Here is an 18,832-nt window from a genome sequence, read left to right on the forward strand (position 1 = left end):
GCACCTTCAAAAAAAGAATAGGATTTAGTAAAGGGAAGAGTAAAGACAGAAATTATTCCACATAGGTGAAACAGGATGTGTGAAGATCCAGAGGAAGCTAGGTGTGTATTGTTTGTCTTCCAAGAATTGAAAACAGATCAGTGAGATTAAAGAGGAGAATTGTTAAAAATAAGGCTGGAGTGGAAGGCAGAGCTCAGATTATACAGGGATATTGTAAATTTTTAAAACTTCCTATTTTCTTGATGCCTCAACATTCCCACAAACAGGCTATGAACACTATGTCTGGGCAATCAGGTGCATCAGTGTGAGAAGGCTGGTTCCTGCCACAAGTTCCCTTTTGTTATTCTGACTGTGATCTAGTGACATTCAAACACTCCAATGAAACACTCTCATGCTTTTTGCTTATATGCTGTACCCTGACCACCAACAAAGGCCCTTGTCCATAGGTCCTTCCCCTGACCCTCTCTCTCTCTGCTCCCCACCTGCTTGGCTGAGCTCACTCCCTGGGAGTTCCTCCCACATGCCCCCTGCATGGCATGCCATGCCTCCCTCTTCCAGGACCTGTCAGTATAATAAATCTCCTTCATTTTCATATGCCTCTCCATGGTGTTATTATTACATGTCCACATCTGACTGATCATCAAAAAAACAAACAAACAAAACCCAACCCATTTTAAGTAACATAATTATTCCTTACAACTCAACAGGAGAAAGGGGATCAGGATATGTCACCTCAAAGTATGCCACTTTGGCATAAAGATTTTGAGCTGAAAGCAACTGAGAATCAACAGATGTAAGAAGAGTTCTTTGCCGTCCCCTTAACTGCCTAAAAGCAGGGCATAAATTATGCTTTGTGAAGGTGTTCTCCGTACTCTGTGGACCAGGAAGACGAGTGACTTATCACCGGAGATGGAGAGTCAACACTGAGATGAGTTTGCACAAACAGACCTAACTAAAATAACCCTTATCCTCCATTAGTTCCCCCATGTATTTCCTAGTCACTTCCCCACAATTTATCTCTTAAAGTCCAAACCTCCTTTCCTTTATTAAAAGGGTATATAAACTCCTAATTACCTCTTTGAGTTTCACTTTTCTGTGAATACTTATGCATGTAAACATTAATAAAAATGGTGCCTTTTCTCCTGTTAATCTGTCATTTGTTAGTTTGGTTCACGGGCCCCCACTCATTGAATATGAGGGTAGAGGAAAAGCGGGTCATCCCCTACAAGGGCCTTGTAGGCTGTATTAAGGATTTTGGACTTCATACTAAGAGCACCAAGAACCAAAGTGTGACAATCAGATTATAAGGAAAGTACAATACTACAGGTGGGATATGATATTGCCTTTGATTAGAGAAGTTGCAGTGGAGATGGAGAAGTGGGTGCAGTGGAGATGGAGAAGTGGGTGCATTCAAGATCTATTTAGGATATACATATTTCTGAACAGGGTGACTGAGTATGGGAGATAAGAGAAGAGTTCCAAGGTATGATATTGATATAATATAGATTTGGTCTTTGTCATTGACTCCTGGCACAGAGCTCGTAAAACCCTTAGAAGGCAGCTATGCTCACCACTGTACCATCAACACACCTAAGACCCTTGGAATTTCCTATGCAATAAGTGTGATGAGGCATCTTTTCTTATATTTGGTTTTTGTCCCTGGCTCCTGAAATAGCTCCAGAGCGATGAAGGTGAAAGCAGCATCTTGTGTCATTCCTAACAAGCCCCTTTCAACCACCCCCCAGTTTATGTTAACGAGGTGACTTTTGGAAAGCCGCTAAGAATGAGGGTCTTGTTGCCAGGAAAACAAAAATATAGTTAAGAGGGTTGGAATTTTCAGGTCCATCTCCCAAGTCCCCTCAACCTCTGGGGAGGAGAGAGTGGGTAGAGACTGAGTTCAACTACCAATGGCTAATGACTTAATCAACCATGACTATGTAATGACATCTTCATAAAAATCCTAACTGAAGTCCAGAGGGCTTATTGTTGGTAAGCACATCGAAGAGCCTGCAAGGTGGCACTCCCCGAGTGGGCAGGGAAGTTCCACATCCCTCCCCACTGGCTTGCCCCGTGCATCTCTTCCATTTGGCTGTTCCCGATTTGAATCCTTTATAAAAAACTGACATAGGTACATAAACTGTTTCCCTGAGTTCTGTGAGCAATTTTAGCAAATTATTAAACCTGAGGTGTCATGAGAAGCTCCAATTTGTAGTCAAGTCAGACCAAAGTTGTGGGCAGCCTGGAGACCTGCCACTTATGATTCGCATAGGAAGTGGGGGGCAGTCTGTGGAACTGAGCCCTTAATTTGTGGGGTCTGTGCTAACTCTAGGTAGTGTTGGAATTAAGGTAAATTATACAACACCCAGTTGGTGTCCACAGGGAATTAAAGAATTGCTTGGTGGGAAAAGCCCACACATTTGGTGTCAGAAGTATTGTAAGAATAAAGAAACAGCTTTTCTTGTTTTAATTCCCCCCCCACCAAGCATATCCAGAATACAGAAAGAGAAATAGTTTTTCCATTTACATGTGTTAGTAACTGGTAGAAAATGATTCCAACAAATTTCTAAATAATTATTAGAATTTAAGTGTAATTAACTCAATGAATAGGTTTCTAGGATGACCAACTAGGTGGATGACAGTGCCTTTTACTCAGATGGGGAAAAGTGAAGATCACACTTGTGGTAGGAATGGGAAATCAAAAGTTTGATTTAGGACACGTTTAAGAAAAGATGTCCACATTAGCTATATGACAGTGGAACTCATAGCAAGATTTGGGTAGAGATGTAAATTAGACAGTAGATAGCATTTCAAGCCATGGAAATAGACGACGTTGCCCAGGAAAACAGTGGGGAATGACAAGAAAAGATGGCCTAGGACTGAGTCCTAAAGAACTTCTACTTTTTAAAGTCAGGTGCATGAAGATGAGCCAAACAGAGAAGAAAAGAACAGACTAGGAAGGCTGTTAAAAAAATAAGCAGAGCATAATGACATGAAAGCCAGAGGAAGAGATGGTTTCAAGGAGAGAGGCAGAGAGAGAGAGAAAGAGAGAGAGAGAAAGCTATTGTTAAGAAAGTTGATGAGAATAAAGGAAAAAAAATAGCTGAAAAGCATTTATTAAGACTTTAACATGAACTTTGGTGGAGTGGTGAGGATGGAAGATTGAAGAGAATGGACTAAGGACAGAGCGGTTAGAAATTATCTATAAAGGGGAGAACAGATAAGGCAGAATCTACAACAGGAGAGGAAGTCTAGGAATATTTTTTAAGAAAGAAACCACAGAGAAAGGTGACCTAACGGATGCTATGCTGAGAAACCAACCTTCCTATTCATTGAGTTAGTTACACTTAAATTCTAATAATTACTCAAGAATTTGTTGGGATTGTAGACTACCAATTACTAACACTTGTTGAGCAAGCAGACATGAAGGCTATGCTTGGGAACAGTCGGGTGGAAGAAGGAAAGTGAGGAAAGAAACTCCTGTGAGAATGAAAAAGAGCTTCTGGTGCCGAGAATCTTCACTGGCTATGCATAGACTCACCCGTAGCAGTCCAACCCAGGGAAAGCTTTGGGGACCTCGGAGGACACACCTCTATGGGGAGCATGCTGCATTGGCTCCTGCTTTATGTAACATTTCTTAGTCCATTCAGGCCGATATAACAAAATACCATAAACTAGGTAGCTTACAATGAACATTTATTCCTCACAGTTCTGGAGGTTGAGAAGTCTAATATCAAGATGCTGGCATATTTGGTTTTGGGTAAAGGCTTGCTTCCTCATAGAAAGTCATCTGTTCACTGTAACCTTAGCTGGTAGAAGGGGCGAGGGATTTCTTTGGGTCTTTTTTATAAAGGCACTAATCCCTTAACAGCCTAATTACCAATGCCTTAATGACCTAATCTTTTCCCAAAGGTTCCACCTTCTAATACTATCATCTTTGGGGTTAGCATTTCAACATACGAATTTTGGGGGGACATAAACATTCAGTCCATTGGTGTTTACACAGGTTCCTTCACCAATACAAAAACCTAACCCCTAAAACTGTATCTGTAGGGTTCTTTGCATCAAACACATCACCAACCAATTTTGATACAGCTACACACCAGAGGTTTCAAAAATGAAACAAAGAATCCAGTAGAGTGAGTGGGAATGGCTCAAAAATAGGAGAGAATGGGCATAATAAATGGAACGAAATCCCAGAGAATGCAGAGGACTGGATTCAGAATCATAAGGAAGGACTGGCTTTCCAACATAATGGGGGAAAGGATGTATATGGGTAAAAACAAGTTTGTGGATATGGTGGTAGGAAGTTGGAGGAAAACCTGACATTATTTTCTTTGCGAATCATGACATAAGATCTTCTACTAAGAGCAAAGAAAGCAGCAGGCAGGCTAAAGGTTAGAAAAGAGTGAAAGAATGTATAAACTGTTTTTCACAGTGAGTCAGCTGACAACACAAATGAAGTAGGATGGCTAGGGAGGCAGAGTCAGTGATCATGAACAGCAGTGCTTGGTTTTGTGTGTTTCAGGTCAGGGACCTAACCAAACGTTTCCTAATTCCTTTCGCTGCATTAAATTCTTTCTTTATTTGAGCCTCTAAAGCATTTTGTTCATACCTTAAAACCTGCTTTCTACTAGAATCTTGCTTTATATTGTTTCATTTACCAACCTAAATATAAAATCTCAGTGTAAACAATGGCTTATTCATTCTTGTATCCCTGAAAGCACTAAGCATGGTTCTTTGTGTGAAGTACTAGATTTTTTTGCATTTAGTTATTAAATATATCATATAAAATGGTTCATTTAAAAATGTGGTTTCAAGATTGACTTCATACATTATATAATCAAGAAAGATGAAAGACTCAGAAATTAAAAGACAATTTTAAACCACAGTCAACTAAATTTATTTCTGCTAAAATAAGTATCCTATCCTGAAGGGCAGACATTTTTATCATCCTACTGCCTCAGAAACTAAAGGCAGCACAGTGGCTTGCACCTGTAATCCAAGCACTTTGGGAGGTCGAGGCAGGTGGATCACCTGAGGTCAGGAGTTTAAGGCCAGCCTGGCAAACATGGCAAAATCCTGTCTCTACTTAAAAAAAAATACAAAAAAATTAGCCAGGCATGGTGGTGGGTGCCCGTAATCCCAGCTACTTAGGAGGCTGAGGCATGAGAATCACTTTAACCTGGGAGGCGGAGGTTGCAGTGAGACAAGATCGTGCCACTGCACTCCAGCCTGGGTGACAGAGTGAGACTCCATCTCAAAAAAAAAAAAAAAAAAAAAAAGATGACCTAGAAACAAATCCCACAGCATAGAATATGAAGATCAATACTGAATAAACATCAACACCATTTAAAAGTCATATTCTCATTTGGTGATTTAGTTTAACATAGAATCAGATAGCTTTCTATCCTTTGAGAAGACATACAAAACTTTTTTTTTTTTTTTTTTTTTTGAGACAAGAGTCTCGCTCTGTCACCCAGGCTGGAGTGCAGTGGCGCGATCTTGGCTCACTGCAAGCTCCTCCTCCTGGGTTCATACCATTCTCCTGCATCAGCCTCCCGAGTAGCTGGGACTACAGGTGCCCACCATCACGCCTGGCTAATTTTTTGTATTTTTAGTAGAGAACAGGGTTTCACTGTGTTAGCCAGTATGGTCTCCATCTCCTGACCTTGTGATCCGCCCACCTGGGCCTCCCAAAGTGCTGGGATTACAGGCGTGAGCCACCGCACCCAGCCCAGAACTTTCTTTCTAGACATCTACTGCCATTATCAGAGTCCTGCAGTTTAATATAATTATTTATTGTAATCATTGTTTACAGAAATCACATTTTTTATAGATTAAAAAACTTAAAAAAGTACTAAGTTAAAAAAAACTCCACTAGGAGATTACTAAAAATGTAAGCCACATTCATCTTCCTACAATTCTTCACCCACAAAATAAAATCCAATTTAGGAGGCTCCATTAACTCTTTTAATATATTTCTAAATCTTAAATCTATATTTCAAAATGAACATGGTACTTCATATGGGCCCACTTTTCATAATTCTTTCAACTCAATGTTTTAGCCAAAACTGCAAACATTTGAAATTTAATTTTGAATAAAAATTATAGCTTATGCACCAAGACAACATTAGAAAGTGTCTTCAGACATTTTATCAGGTACTTTCCTCATTACACCCAACCAAACACAGAAAGAAATATATATTTTTGAAATGTCAATTACTGCTATGCGATCAAAAGCTGACATTTATTACAAATTTCTGAAATCCTTCATAAGCAAGTATTTGATTAAACAAAAATGGAAAATGTTACTAGGAGATATAGTTTACACCCAGCTGTTGAGTACGTTAGTATCAGAGAAATTTATGTAACTATATTTAAACAGAACTTCAGTTTAGGTTCTTTTCAGACCACAATTATATAACTTGTTCAAAATCCCACTAGTTTTTTCTTAACAGTCTTGGTAAGAGATGAAACTGATATACTTCAGAGGCCATTTCCCTAGGAGTACTGCTTTTAAAAATCATGCAAAACAAAAGCCAAATAGTGATGTTATATTTTAACCCAGGCTGCAGCTATTTGTGTTGATCTGAAAGCTTACAAGTAAATCCACTGTTAGGAATGAGCACTGTGCAAGCTATCAGCTAACAGCGTGAACCCTTCCATGGTTTCCTTTGGTCACGTGGCATCATTATGATTTCCTTCTCCTTGCGTAAGTGGGTAAAGGTCAAGAAATGCCTAGGCAAATACGAAGAGAAGTTATTTTGGCATAGAATCTCATTTTTTACTACCAGCTCCTAACGTTTTTCTCACAATATGCGTACCTATTAGCAGGAGATTGGATTTTTATTTATAGGTCCACATAAAGCTTCAAGGAAATAACCAGCATTAGTACCTCCTCACCTGAAAAAGGCTTAAGTAAACACGAATTAAAACATTTAGGATCTTAGTTGTATCAATACTTCTGTACCTGAAAGATCTTTTAAATGTAAAGGTTTTCTTCTTATTGTTTTATTTACCTAGAATTCTAAGAAACCGAGAAGTCATAGCTTTCCCTTAAATTATACATCATACATATATTGTAAGAATATAGAAAATTAAATAAATCAAATAATTAAATATTAAGTTAAATGCGTGACTACATATATTAAATTTGGAAATTCAAAGCATTAATAGAACAGAGAAACCAGCTAAAACAAATTGTAGCTTTTAAAATAAACAATAAAGCCTGTTATTTATTATCTAAAAGCCAGTAAATACATTTACTTCTTTGGTACGCATTAAAATAGTTGCATTTGCAGAGGATGTTTAGGGCAGTGAAACTATACTATATTATAATGATGCATACATATCATCATACATTTGTCAAAACCTATAGAATGTATAACACCAAGAGGGAACCCTAATGTAAACCATGAACTTTGGATGATAATGATGTTTCAGAGTAGGTTCATTGATTGTAACAAACGTGCCATTGTGATGCAGGATACTGATAGCCTGGGAGGCTGTTGAGGGCTTTGTCGGGGGAGAAAGGAAATCTCTATCTTCCTCTCAATTTTTCTGTTAACCTACAACCGCTCTAAAAAAAAAAAGTCTATTTTTAAAAACAATTTTTAAAAGTTGTATTTGTCTCAGATTCAAAATATTATCACACAGGTGATTTATCTTAAAAGTCCATGTGAGTATTGACCTATATGTCATTTTTTGCAAATCCAAAACAAAAATATTTCAAAATGTTCAGTGGCAGAGAGTACTGGTACCACAAAATCAGGGCAGTAGAAGCAAAGGGGATATAAGATGTGGACATTTTGTAGCTTGAGGAGATGGCACCTAGGGAAAAGAGAATTAAGTGTTTATTTGGGAAAATGTTAATGATATACATAGAACATAGGAGCTGGAATAAAGAAGGCATACTTAGGTTACAGCAAGGTATACTCCTGGCCTAAAATATCACCATCTTTCTCTGCATGCATGGGACAAAGTAAGAATGGGGGCAGAAAAAAGGGAAGACTGAGAACACAGAGCACTTAGTCTACTTATTAGCAAAAATAAAGTGAGATTTTCTAAAATCAGGTATGTCATCTGCCTCTCCAAAAAACTGTTCTTTTTGGCCACAGTTCTTATGGTCAATTAAGCTGAAATTATTTCCAAATACTGAGTTCTAATAAGTACTGGAAAGAAAACTGCAATAGAAAATATTTATTTGTTACACAGTATAATCAGGTATGGTTATGAAAAAAATGGGAAAATACTCAAACACTGTAAATTATAGAATAATCTAAATTTTAAAAACTAAAAATGAAGTGATTATCATAAAATACTGAATTTGCTATTTAAGCTCATTTAATTCTGTGAATTAGGATGGACCATATGGATGATATTCTTATTTTAACTCCAAATAAGACAAATAGTAAAATATTTGAGGGAAGAAAACAGCAAAGTATGTATATTCTGGGTTTCCAATTAAACTTCAACCTTCTGGTGTTTTCAATTATTCTTGCCAAAATGTAGTTTTCTATTTCTGAAGTTTTTTGGAGATAAGTAGCTTACAAAGTGATAATGTGATGTCTTATGGGTAAAAAAAATTATAACACAGGGCACAAACTTTCCCCAAATATAGAAAATAGTTGAAATGGTTCAATTCATTTTTACCTAGAGAAAATATATAGCAAGAGGTAAACAGTGGAGCCAAGACCTAATCAATAATGCCTAGCACTGAAATAATGGTAAAGTCTTCTAAATGTCAATAGTACTAACAGAGACTTGATATACCAGGTTTTGAATATCTAAGTAAAGCTTAAAATACAAAAGCAAAAACATAATATAGAAAGAACTATCTATGGTTGATATTCTCACAGACTTTATAATTTATTTAGTCATCCTAATAATACTTTGATTTTACTGTCTGTGTCTCTTGTTGCAGTTTTAAAACATTTCCTTTACTTTGGATATCTGATAAAATTCATTACATTTTCTTATCAAATTTTCTATCAGATACATTATATACCATAATTATAGCCCCCATAAATTGACAAATTTGTTGATTTGCCTCTTCTTATTGGTAGCAAATTGAAATCATAAGTCTTCTAAAAGAATGTCAAGTTCTTCACCAAATTAATGTGTGAAGTCTTCAAGATGGATTTAATTTGTGCCACCTGATAACAACCTTTTCTGGATTTATTACTGTCTCTTTCCACTGGTTCACTGCTTCAATGTTATTACTGTCTTCACTTATCCAGATCTGTAAAGGAAAGTATGTACAATCATTTAACTTGACACAACAATAATAACTACGTTCAGACAGTTAGTTACTCTTACTGATGGAAGACATTTGGAAGTTTGCTTTACATATTTTAAATTAAACATCTTTCTTTTTTCCAAAAGTCAGATTGATTTCTCTATTTGACATTTAAATGCTAAAACATTTAACCTGTTTAGTCATTCTGAAGACAAGTTTATAAGGTTCAATTCAATTCAAAAATTCAAGATGAAATATTACAAAATCATTTCCCCTAGAACAGTTATTAGTATCCTTTCCTATTTAACAAATCTAGGAGCTCAACTTAAAACTGATCCCAACCACTCAAAAACATTTTTGTAAAGATAATTAAACTGAGGCTAATCATGATTCAAATTAGATTGGTAAGGAATGTGCATTTTAAATCATCTTTTATAAGAAATAAAGTGTAATCTTAATTAAAATCTAATAAATAGTCATTCTTGATCAATAGTAATTTCACAGTACCCATCACTTATGTAACTTAAATACTACATGTGAATGTATACATAGTATTATGTAAATTGTACAAAAGACATCACAATAATTATATTATTATGAAGACAAGGAATAAAAAAAACTTGGATTTTCACCTTACCTCTAGCACTAACAAATGCTTTTACCTTGAAGTTAACTTCTCTGAGATTCAGTTTCTAAGAGATTGGAGCAGGTCATTGGTTTAAACCTTTTTCCTTTTCTTTCTTGGTCTAAAGAACCTTCCTTTCAAATGAAATCTTACAAATAATCCCAGTATGTAAAACAGACATTAGAGTACTCTGGTTGATACAGGGGTGGAAGACCTTGAGTTCACCTTTGGCTACCCCATCATAGTTCCTCTTAAGCCGATACAAGATAAGCCACAGGGAGCAGATGACCAGCAAGAACCTTTCCAGAATTATTATTCTAACTAGAATCTTAACCAAGAGAATGGAATCACCACAAATGTTATCATGAAAATCATCTCAAGTAAATTTCCTATTCCATTCATACCGTTAAGTTGAGGCTTGATGATATATGAAAACTTTAACTGAATTGACTTCATAAAGGCTTAATGGCTTTCAAAAGTATGTTGGTTATACGAATTCTTGAATTCAAGCTCTTTTCCAAATAATAAATGATAAAACAATATTTTAATTAGTATTTTATGTAAAAATATATATTAAAAAGTAAATCAAGGAGCTGATATCAATCTTTGAAAATTCATATATAATTTGAGGATTTCATGTAGACTGTTAATAATATCTTGTCAAGTTGAAGCTTTTAAACCAATAATATAGATTTTGGAATTTAAATGTGGTTCAAACAATTGTAATTAAGGTAAAAGATAATGGACAGCTACCACTAGTCTATTCAGAGTAAGGAAAGGAAACAAGTTCCTAGAGGACTGGCAAGTTAGCAAGTGTTATGTTGTTTTATACAAATTGTACCAAGATTTTAAAATAATCCAGACAGTAGTATTAACTAAATAATATCACAACCACTGTTAAAATGGACATGTTCTAGGAATTCAAAACTAACTCAGGTAAGAGCATATAAAAAGTGCCCATGTTAAACATTAAATCAAAGATTAAACAGATAAAGTAAATTTGATACTCAAAGCCTTAAGAAATTGATTTAAATACTTAATGTTCCCTCCTTCCACTAGGAACAAGTCAGTAGTACTGAAAAATTGATAATTCTCATCGTTTTTGAAGTAAAAAAGCTCAGAAAAAAAAATATTTAAAGATAAACCTGATTGCTCAGAAATTCCAACTATTTATATTAAAGTATAAAGTCTGACAAGTTTTGATTTTTGTAGCAACATTGAATTTTGATTTATGATGCTAAAGAACTGTACTCTATTCAATTTTAACATTATCCTGTATTCCCTTTGTTAACTGACTGTTTAAATGCATAGAAAAACACAAGGAAGGATAAAAACTCCTACTAACCTGGCCCACAAAGTGTTTTCTTCTTACAGAGCTTCGACTGTAAAGCTTAATGAGAAAAACAATTTCTTTTTCACTCTGTATAAGTGGAAAAATCATAGTCTCTCCCCACTTGACTCTTCCATTAGAGGCCTTCAGTAAGCGTGTCTTTTTCTTATAAATCAACTCTCCCGAGCTAAACATTCCCACCTTCACAAAAAAACCTAAAAAATTAGAAATATTGGTTTATAAAATATTATTCAAAATACCATACAAAGATGTGTATATACACATCCAAGTTGGAATTTATATATGTAACATTTATTGTAAAAAATATAGATAAGTCACTTTTAAATGTTTGATGAGCTACGACCATAACAGAAAACAGCTCTAGTCAACTTTATAACTTTGGCCATACTTTACTACTGTAACTTTAAATGAACTTAATCTTTCTGTGGCTGAATGCCATTAAAGACTGGAAATGGAGGCATAAACAACAATCACAGTAAAAGAGTGCACACTGAAAAGGATCACACAAAAGAGAGGTGCCAATTTTTTGGACAGCTGGAGGTATTTATTTCACAATTATATAGGTAAAATATAAAAGACTCCAGGAGTTAAGTATATGCTCACTAGATAAAATCTGTACTTTAAATAAATTTGAGATGTATAGAGCTTCCAGTAATGGCAGAATAGCCTGTATAAACTAACCTTCCCATAAACAACTATTATAAACTTTGGAAAAAAATTTTAAAACACTAAAAGCAGAAAGAAACTGGAGGGAAGTCAACTGGTAAAAGATGGGAACTTCACTGGGTAAAATTCAGGTTGATATAGCTTTTCACCTAAGCATACTCCCCTATCTGACTGACACACAGTGCCTACAGCTCAAGCAGAAAGTACAGTCTGACTAATTGGAGGTGACAGAGCTGGGCTGCCAGGGAAGCAAGAAAGTGAGAACTCCCAGAAAGGTGGGAGCCACAAAGTGAGGGCTGAGATCCGACCATCAGATTGATAGAATGAAGAGTTGTGGTCATCCTGATGAGCTGTTTTAAGGGAAGCCTGTCATAAACAGCATCTGTTGTCCTTGTTTCCTAGAATTAATTATATATAGTCCTGATGATTTATTCCAAGTTAGGTTTTATTTGCTTATTTTTATTTTAGGATTTTCCATCTATCTACATAGGTGACATTAGTCTATAATTACTTTTTGTGTGTGCTATCCATTCTGTTTTAGTATCAAGAATATGCTGACCTCACAAAATTACTTCTTCCATCTTCTTTTCATGCTTTGGAACAGCTTATATACAACAGAAATTACATGTTCCTTGAAAATTTGGTAGAATCTCCCAGTACAATTACCTTGGCCTAGTGCTTTTATTAGAGGCAGTTCTTTAACTACCTTTTCATGCTTATTCTTTTATTCAGATTTTCTTCCTCTTCTTAAGATTCTACTTTCAACCGCTGAATTTCTCAGAAAGTCATTTATTTTACATAGATAACCAAATAAATTGGTATAGCTATATATGGTATTGCTTTATACACGATAGAATCTCTTCTGAATTTGAAATTATATCCTCTTCATTGCTCAGAATATCATTCATGTTTTCTCTGTTTTTCACTTGATCTCACCTTCTATAGATGTGTCTATTTCAACGATTCTTTCAAAGAAACAGCTTTTAGTTTTATTGATTATGCCTTTTGTGGTTGTCTCCATATCTGTCACCTTCAACTTTAGCTTTAATACCTTATTCTAATTTCTTTGGGCTTGTTGTTTTTCTAGCTTCTTGAATTGAATGCTCAGTTTCATTTATTTTTAGTCTTTCTAGTTACGGTGAACATGCATTGCTTTTGCCTGCCCCCAGACAGAGCTGCCTTCTTTTAGCAGGGAAAAGGGGCACTTCTGCCCACTCAAATCTCTGGGACTAGACAACTAAAGTATCACAACCCCTGGGTGTACACAAAACGCAGGGAGAGAAAAGTGTTTCTAGGTTTGTTTTTGATATATATATTTTTTACAATTAAGTTTCCAGTTAGCAGGGCATTCCACAAAGGGCACAGACGTAGAGAGAGGATAAATCATTTCAGGTGGTAAAATATAACTGAAAATCCTCTAGACATTCAACCTGTATGAACTGATGAGCTAAATAAAAAACAGCATCAAAGGCAGAGAGATCATAACTGGATAACACTCAAGAGACCACTGTATTAAGGTAGACACAATGTCTAAAATTTAAAATCTTATAATTTTAAATTTAAAGTAAATAAGTTAAATAATAAAAGTTACTAAGATTTTAATCTCCATTGTAAGAAACGTAGAAAAAATACTTTCTATTACTAATACTTTCTGAAGATTCTACTTTGAATCACTGATATACTTACTCAAAGTCAGAGGTGTTGATGAGCTTGGAAGGTACTGTGCCTCAAGAATTTGTAACTGAATTCTGCTATTTACTGCTTGAAAACAAGTCCCCAATTCAAGTTCTGCATGGCAAACCTGCATATCAAAAAAGTGTCATTTGGTAGTTAAGAATAAAGTTTTTGGGATAATTCAAAAATTAAAAGATAAAAAGCTAAGGTTAGAAATTTTGAAAGTATTCCTTTCTAATGATATTCAAAACTATAAGTTACAAGAGAAAGTTATGAAGATAAATATCATGAATTCTTTAAAGTACTCATTTGCATGGATTCTGAAAATACAGGTTATATCTACGTACTGAAACTTCAAAATCTGTGACACCTAGAGCCAATTCAAATTAAAAGCAAATTAAATTAATAAGCAGTATCACTGGAGAAAATGCCAGTGAAATTAACACAAAAGGAATATACTTTCAAAAGAACTAAATGTAGTCAAATTATTTTTAGAGAACACATGAAATATGATTAAAAAGTTACATATGAAAATCATCATTTTTTTTCTAATTATGGAGATCAGAGTAGGTGCTACCACAACCAGAAGACAGCAATAAACAGATCTGTGGATTAAGAGTTGAATTACTATGCTGAATGGAAGCAAGCTAAAGAAAGCTGGCAAGAAGGAAGCTAGTCAAAGTGATGAGGCAGTAAATAATAAGGAAAAGGTCAAAGAAAACCTGAGGCAAACAGCAAAATGAAGGAGACTTAGAGAAGAGGAAAAATTAAAATGTGTTCTTCAGTACTGCTGACCAACAGCAGAAGAAAGTTGGTAATTTGCCTGTGAAATACAACACAAGCCAGACTACTTAGGTGGATTCCAAGGTCCTTGGACTGAAAAATAAAAGGGAGAATGGTTGTCCAAACACAAAAACACTATTGTTTACATGTTGAAAAGAGTAAGAATAGGAATAAAGTAGGAACATAATGTTCACAGATCATACTAGGGTTCAGCATAGACAGACACAAAAGCCTTTGTTAGTACTGATTCCAATAAAGTTACAGAACAACTAAATGACACTTGAAGACATCTATATTTGATATTGCTCAGTATTCCCCCAATAACTGGCTCATAGCTCATTGGGAAAACAACAACAACAACAAAAAAACAACCAAAAAAACCCCAACCTCTCCATATACATAACATTGACAGAAGCTTGGTGTTTTCTTAAAATATGATTCTGTATTTCAAACCAGTCATGCCATAAGAAATGAAGAGATAGAAAAGGAAAAGTGCATTGCTTAACAAGTACAAACTCAACTGTTGGAATTTAATTTCCCCTTGAAAAGGTCTAAATTGATGATAAAACTTGTTATTTGGCAACAAATGCTGACTTCTAATAAATAAGTTAATTTATTGCTTTTGACTGTAATCAGAATGAGAATGAACTAACAACTTTTCACATGAACTAATTTGGTAGCCATAAAAAAAACAACCTTTGCTGATTGAAAAAAAATTGCTGTCCTTGGCATTTAAAAAATATATTTTAAAAGATAGAGTCACACTGTTTATAAAACACAAGGGAAATCATGGTTAGATTTTTTTATTATTTTTTATTACGGTTTTGTACCCACAATGTAATAACACTTACAAAAACACGTAAAGGTGGCAAAACTTCTCGTATTGTTACACAATTGTAGAGTTCACTCTCATAAAATAGAGCAGCACTTGGCAATAGGCTTACCATTTCCCACTTGCCAAGGTTATTTCACAAATTCAATTCATATTCCAGGACACTAATTCAGATCATGAAAAACTATTCAAAGATTTAAACTACTGGCCAGGAGCGGTGGCTCACGCATGTAATTCCAGCACTTTGGGAGGCCGAGGCGGGCGGATCACGAGGTCAGGGGATCGAGACCACCCTGGCTAACACGGTGAAACCCCGTCTCTACTAAAAAAAAAAAAAAAAAAAAGCAGAAAAAATTAGCCAGGCATGGTGGCGAGTACCTGTAGTCCCAGCTACTTAGGAGGCTGAGGCAGGAGAATGGAGTGAACCCAGGAGGCAGAGCTTGCAGTGAGCCAAGATTGCACCACTGCACTCCAGCCTGGGCGACAGAGAGAGACTCCATCTCAAAAAAACAAAAAACAAAAAACCAAAAAAAAACAGAGCAGCATTTGGCAATAGGCTTACCATTTCCTACTTGCCAAGGTTATTTCACAAATTCAACTCATGTTCCAGGACATTAATTCAGATCATGAAAAACTATTCAAAGATTTAAACTATTTAAATCTTATAGTAACCAAAAAATTAAAATTCCAATTAGCAGTTATGTATTGACTGCATTTAATAAGCACAAAACTGCTCCTGAATAATGTATCCTTTTATTCAGAAAAGAAAACATTGTTAGGCTTCCTGGAAGGGTTGAAATGAAATGCTGAGCATCATTAGAGAACATCACGATCTGGTGATGCTCGAGAATATCTTCTTAGGGGGGCAAAACATGGTAGAGTTAAAAGAGCTGGCTTTGGAATCAGACTGCCTCCATTCAAATCCTGACTCCCCAACTACTGGCTGTATGACCTCAGGCAAGTGTTCCCCTGATCTCCACAAAAGGGATAAAGAACACCACGGTGATAATTTTGGTGTGATCATTAGATCACGTAGCATTGAGGCAGCCGTAAGATAAATCTCTGTAAATGCCAGCTATTTCTTCAGGAAAACGTATTTCTTCTACATTATTCAATACCGAAATTTGAGATCTGAAGTAATTATTTACATTACTATTTGTCAAGGTCAAGAACTCTTTATTGAGTAAAAACCCGAAAGTTGTGCTGTTCATGGTGAAACAGTTGTCAGTGAGGATGGGAAAGTACGGCTCTTTAAACGTCACAATTAGAATATTTATTTTCCTCTTTAACACATTAAAACAAAGCATACTATTATTGCTTTAGCCAATAATATGAAACATTCACACTTATTAACATAAACTCACTGGTCCAGCATAGCCCAAACACTCTTCTTTCAGGGTATCAATCTATAACCCTAGCACCTGGCATTCAGAAAATACGCAAATATTTATAAAATCTCTGATACATGAAATATGATTTAGTAGAAATTTAGCCATAATTATTCATTCATATTTTCCAACGCAGATAATAATGTCACAATTCCCCAGAAAACCCCTGAGTTCTCTTCTTATATACTCTGTTTTTAAAGTTTTAATATATGAATTATCTGTTTGAATAGTGTATTTGTGCCTTCTGTAAACTATGGCTGCAGATTACTACCTACTAAGCTAGTGTCAAAAATGCCAGTGACAAACTCCTGTCATAGTTACAGAACAGCACACTGGGGGTTGAGGTAAAGAATAATAGGCAAGGCTGGGCGCAGTGGCTCCTGCCTGCAATCCCAGCAAATTTGGGAGGCCGAGGCAGGAGGATTGTTTGAACTCAGGAGTTTGATACCAGAAAGGGCAATATAGCAAGACCCCTCATCTCTACTAAAAATTTAAAAAATTAGCTGGGCATGGTGGTGTGCCTGTAGTCCTAGCTACTCAGGAGGCTGAGGTGGGAGGATTGCTTGGGCTGGGAGATGGAGGAGGCAGTGAGCTGTGATTGCGTACCACACCCCATGCTGGGCTACAGAGCTTTCTTAGGGAAGGGAAGGGAAGGGAGGGGAGGGGAGGGGAAGGGAGGGACATGTTTCTGCCCCATATCCCCCAAAATTCTAATTTTTTTTTAGTGTATGTATGGGCATTTTTTTAAAGCTCCCAGATGATTCTAATGTATACCCAGAGTTAAGAAGCACTTCCAGTCACCTTAAATATTTTTGGAAACAGGTAAAATATAAATCCCATACAAATTTAAAACCGCATATAGGTTTGACCTTACAAAAGCTTAAGACTGATTTTTATAAATATTATCCTAACATTCAATCTATACAATTTAATTAGAAATTCCTAAACAATTTAAAAACAGTGTTCAGTTGGCTGAGAGAAGCAAATAGCAGGTCCCAATCAGCACCATTAGGTAATAAAGCTTTTTACAGAAAAAAAAAATCAGCTGTAAAAACTTCTAATCAATTTATGAGCTGCTGTATAGCTCACTCATGGTTAAAACAACTTTCCTAATCTATTTCAGGGCAATCTCTGATTGAGTGTGGAATTTATGATTCTTTCTTGTTTTTCCTAAGTTATCAGCTACCTAAAAAAACTTAAAAAAAAAAAGGTTATTCATACTTCAGAGTTATTTCCCCTGAAGTATAAAACATTAGTAAGAAATGCGCTAGGAGAGGCCAGGCACGGTGGCTCACACCTGTAATCCCACCACTTTGGGAGGCCGAGGCAGGCAGATCACGAGGTCAGGAGATCGAGACCATCCTGGCTAACACAGTGAAACCCTATCTCTACTAAAAATACAAAAAAAATTAGTCAGGCATGGTGGTGGGCGCCTGTAGTCCCAGCTACTCGGGAGGCTGAAGCAGGAGAATGGTGTGAACCCAGGAGGCGGAACTTGCAGTGAGCCGAGATCGCACCACTGCACTCCAGCCTGGGCGACAGAGCGAGACTTGGTCTCAAAAAAAAAAAAAAAAAAAAAAGAAATGTGCTAGGAGAAGGTAACCCTGAGGTTATTTTCCAATGGAGAAAGCAAACAGTTCTGTTAACATTTTATCAATAATTTCTAAAATATTCGAAAATAATATTATTGCTACTCGAGAGCCTTCCAGATCCTCTAATATTCTATTCAGGTTATCCTCTAACAAACAAAAACCCATCCACCAAATAATTCTAAAAGTATGAAATACTCTTAACATACTATTATCGCTTACAGAAATTTTTGAAGGTGGTGTTATATCCAAAGAGTAATCCATTTCCTGTGTGCTAAGGGTTCTGAGTGACAGTGAGCATTCTCCAATGGTTTTCTTCCTGGGAGTCTGGGTTTGAATCTTAAATACAAGCCTTACAGTTTGTAGACTTTGAAGTTTAATAGCAAATACAAACGTTTCCATAAATTCTATAGCCTTAAAAAAAAAAAAACAAGAAAACAAAATATATAAATAAAAGGCTTATATGCCAATACAAAATAATATTTTATTTTATATTTAGGAAAGCTATATTTAATTCTTTTTACAACAAAACATCTTTTTAATGTGAATGAAAATAAGAATGGCAATGACTTGTTTTTCTAGAGTTTATCCTGGAGTCTACCTTTCTTAATTTCACAAATCATCCTTTAAATTATTTAGGAATTCAGGTCATATCAACACCATGCTAACCACAATACAGCTTTTTC

The 18,832-nt window shown here is 35.7% G+C and overlaps 1 protein-coding gene across 10 annotated transcripts in view; it reads right to left on the reverse strand.

Moving 5' to 3' along the window:
* Positions 1-5,536: 5,536 nt before the first annotated feature.
* The window catches only part of TC2N (tandem C2 domains, nuclear), an 88,398-nt gene continuing 75,102 nt past the window's right edge, over positions 5,537-18,832 (reverse strand). For 6 of the 10 annotated variants that reach the window (XM_063652015.1, XM_054448698.2, XM_054448697.2 and 3 more), the window contains exons 9-13: positions 18,369-18,560; positions 13,567-13,681; positions 11,209-11,408; positions 9,167-9,241; positions 5,537-6,913 (exon numbers count right to left, since the gene is read on the reverse strand). In XM_063652015.1, coding sequence (XP_063508085.1) covers positions 6,851-6,913; positions 9,167-9,241; positions 11,209-11,408; positions 13,567-13,681; positions 18,369-18,560 — 645 coding nt within the window. In that variant the 3' untranslated portion in view covers positions 5,537-6,850. Of the gene's footprint in view, positions 6,914-8,184; positions 9,242-11,208; positions 11,409-13,566; positions 13,682-18,368; positions 18,561-18,832 lie in introns of those variants that run through there. The other 4 variants (XM_054448703.2, XM_054448702.2, XM_063652014.1 and 1 more) reach the window with 2 other exon arrangements.

This window comes from Pongo pygmaeus, chromosome 15 (genome assembly GCF_028885625.2).
Source record: "Pongo pygmaeus isolate AG05252 chromosome 15, NHGRI_mPonPyg2-v2.0_pri, whole genome shotgun sequence".
Lineage (NCBI taxonomy): Eukaryota > Metazoa > Chordata > Mammalia > Primates > Hominidae > Pongo > Pongo pygmaeus.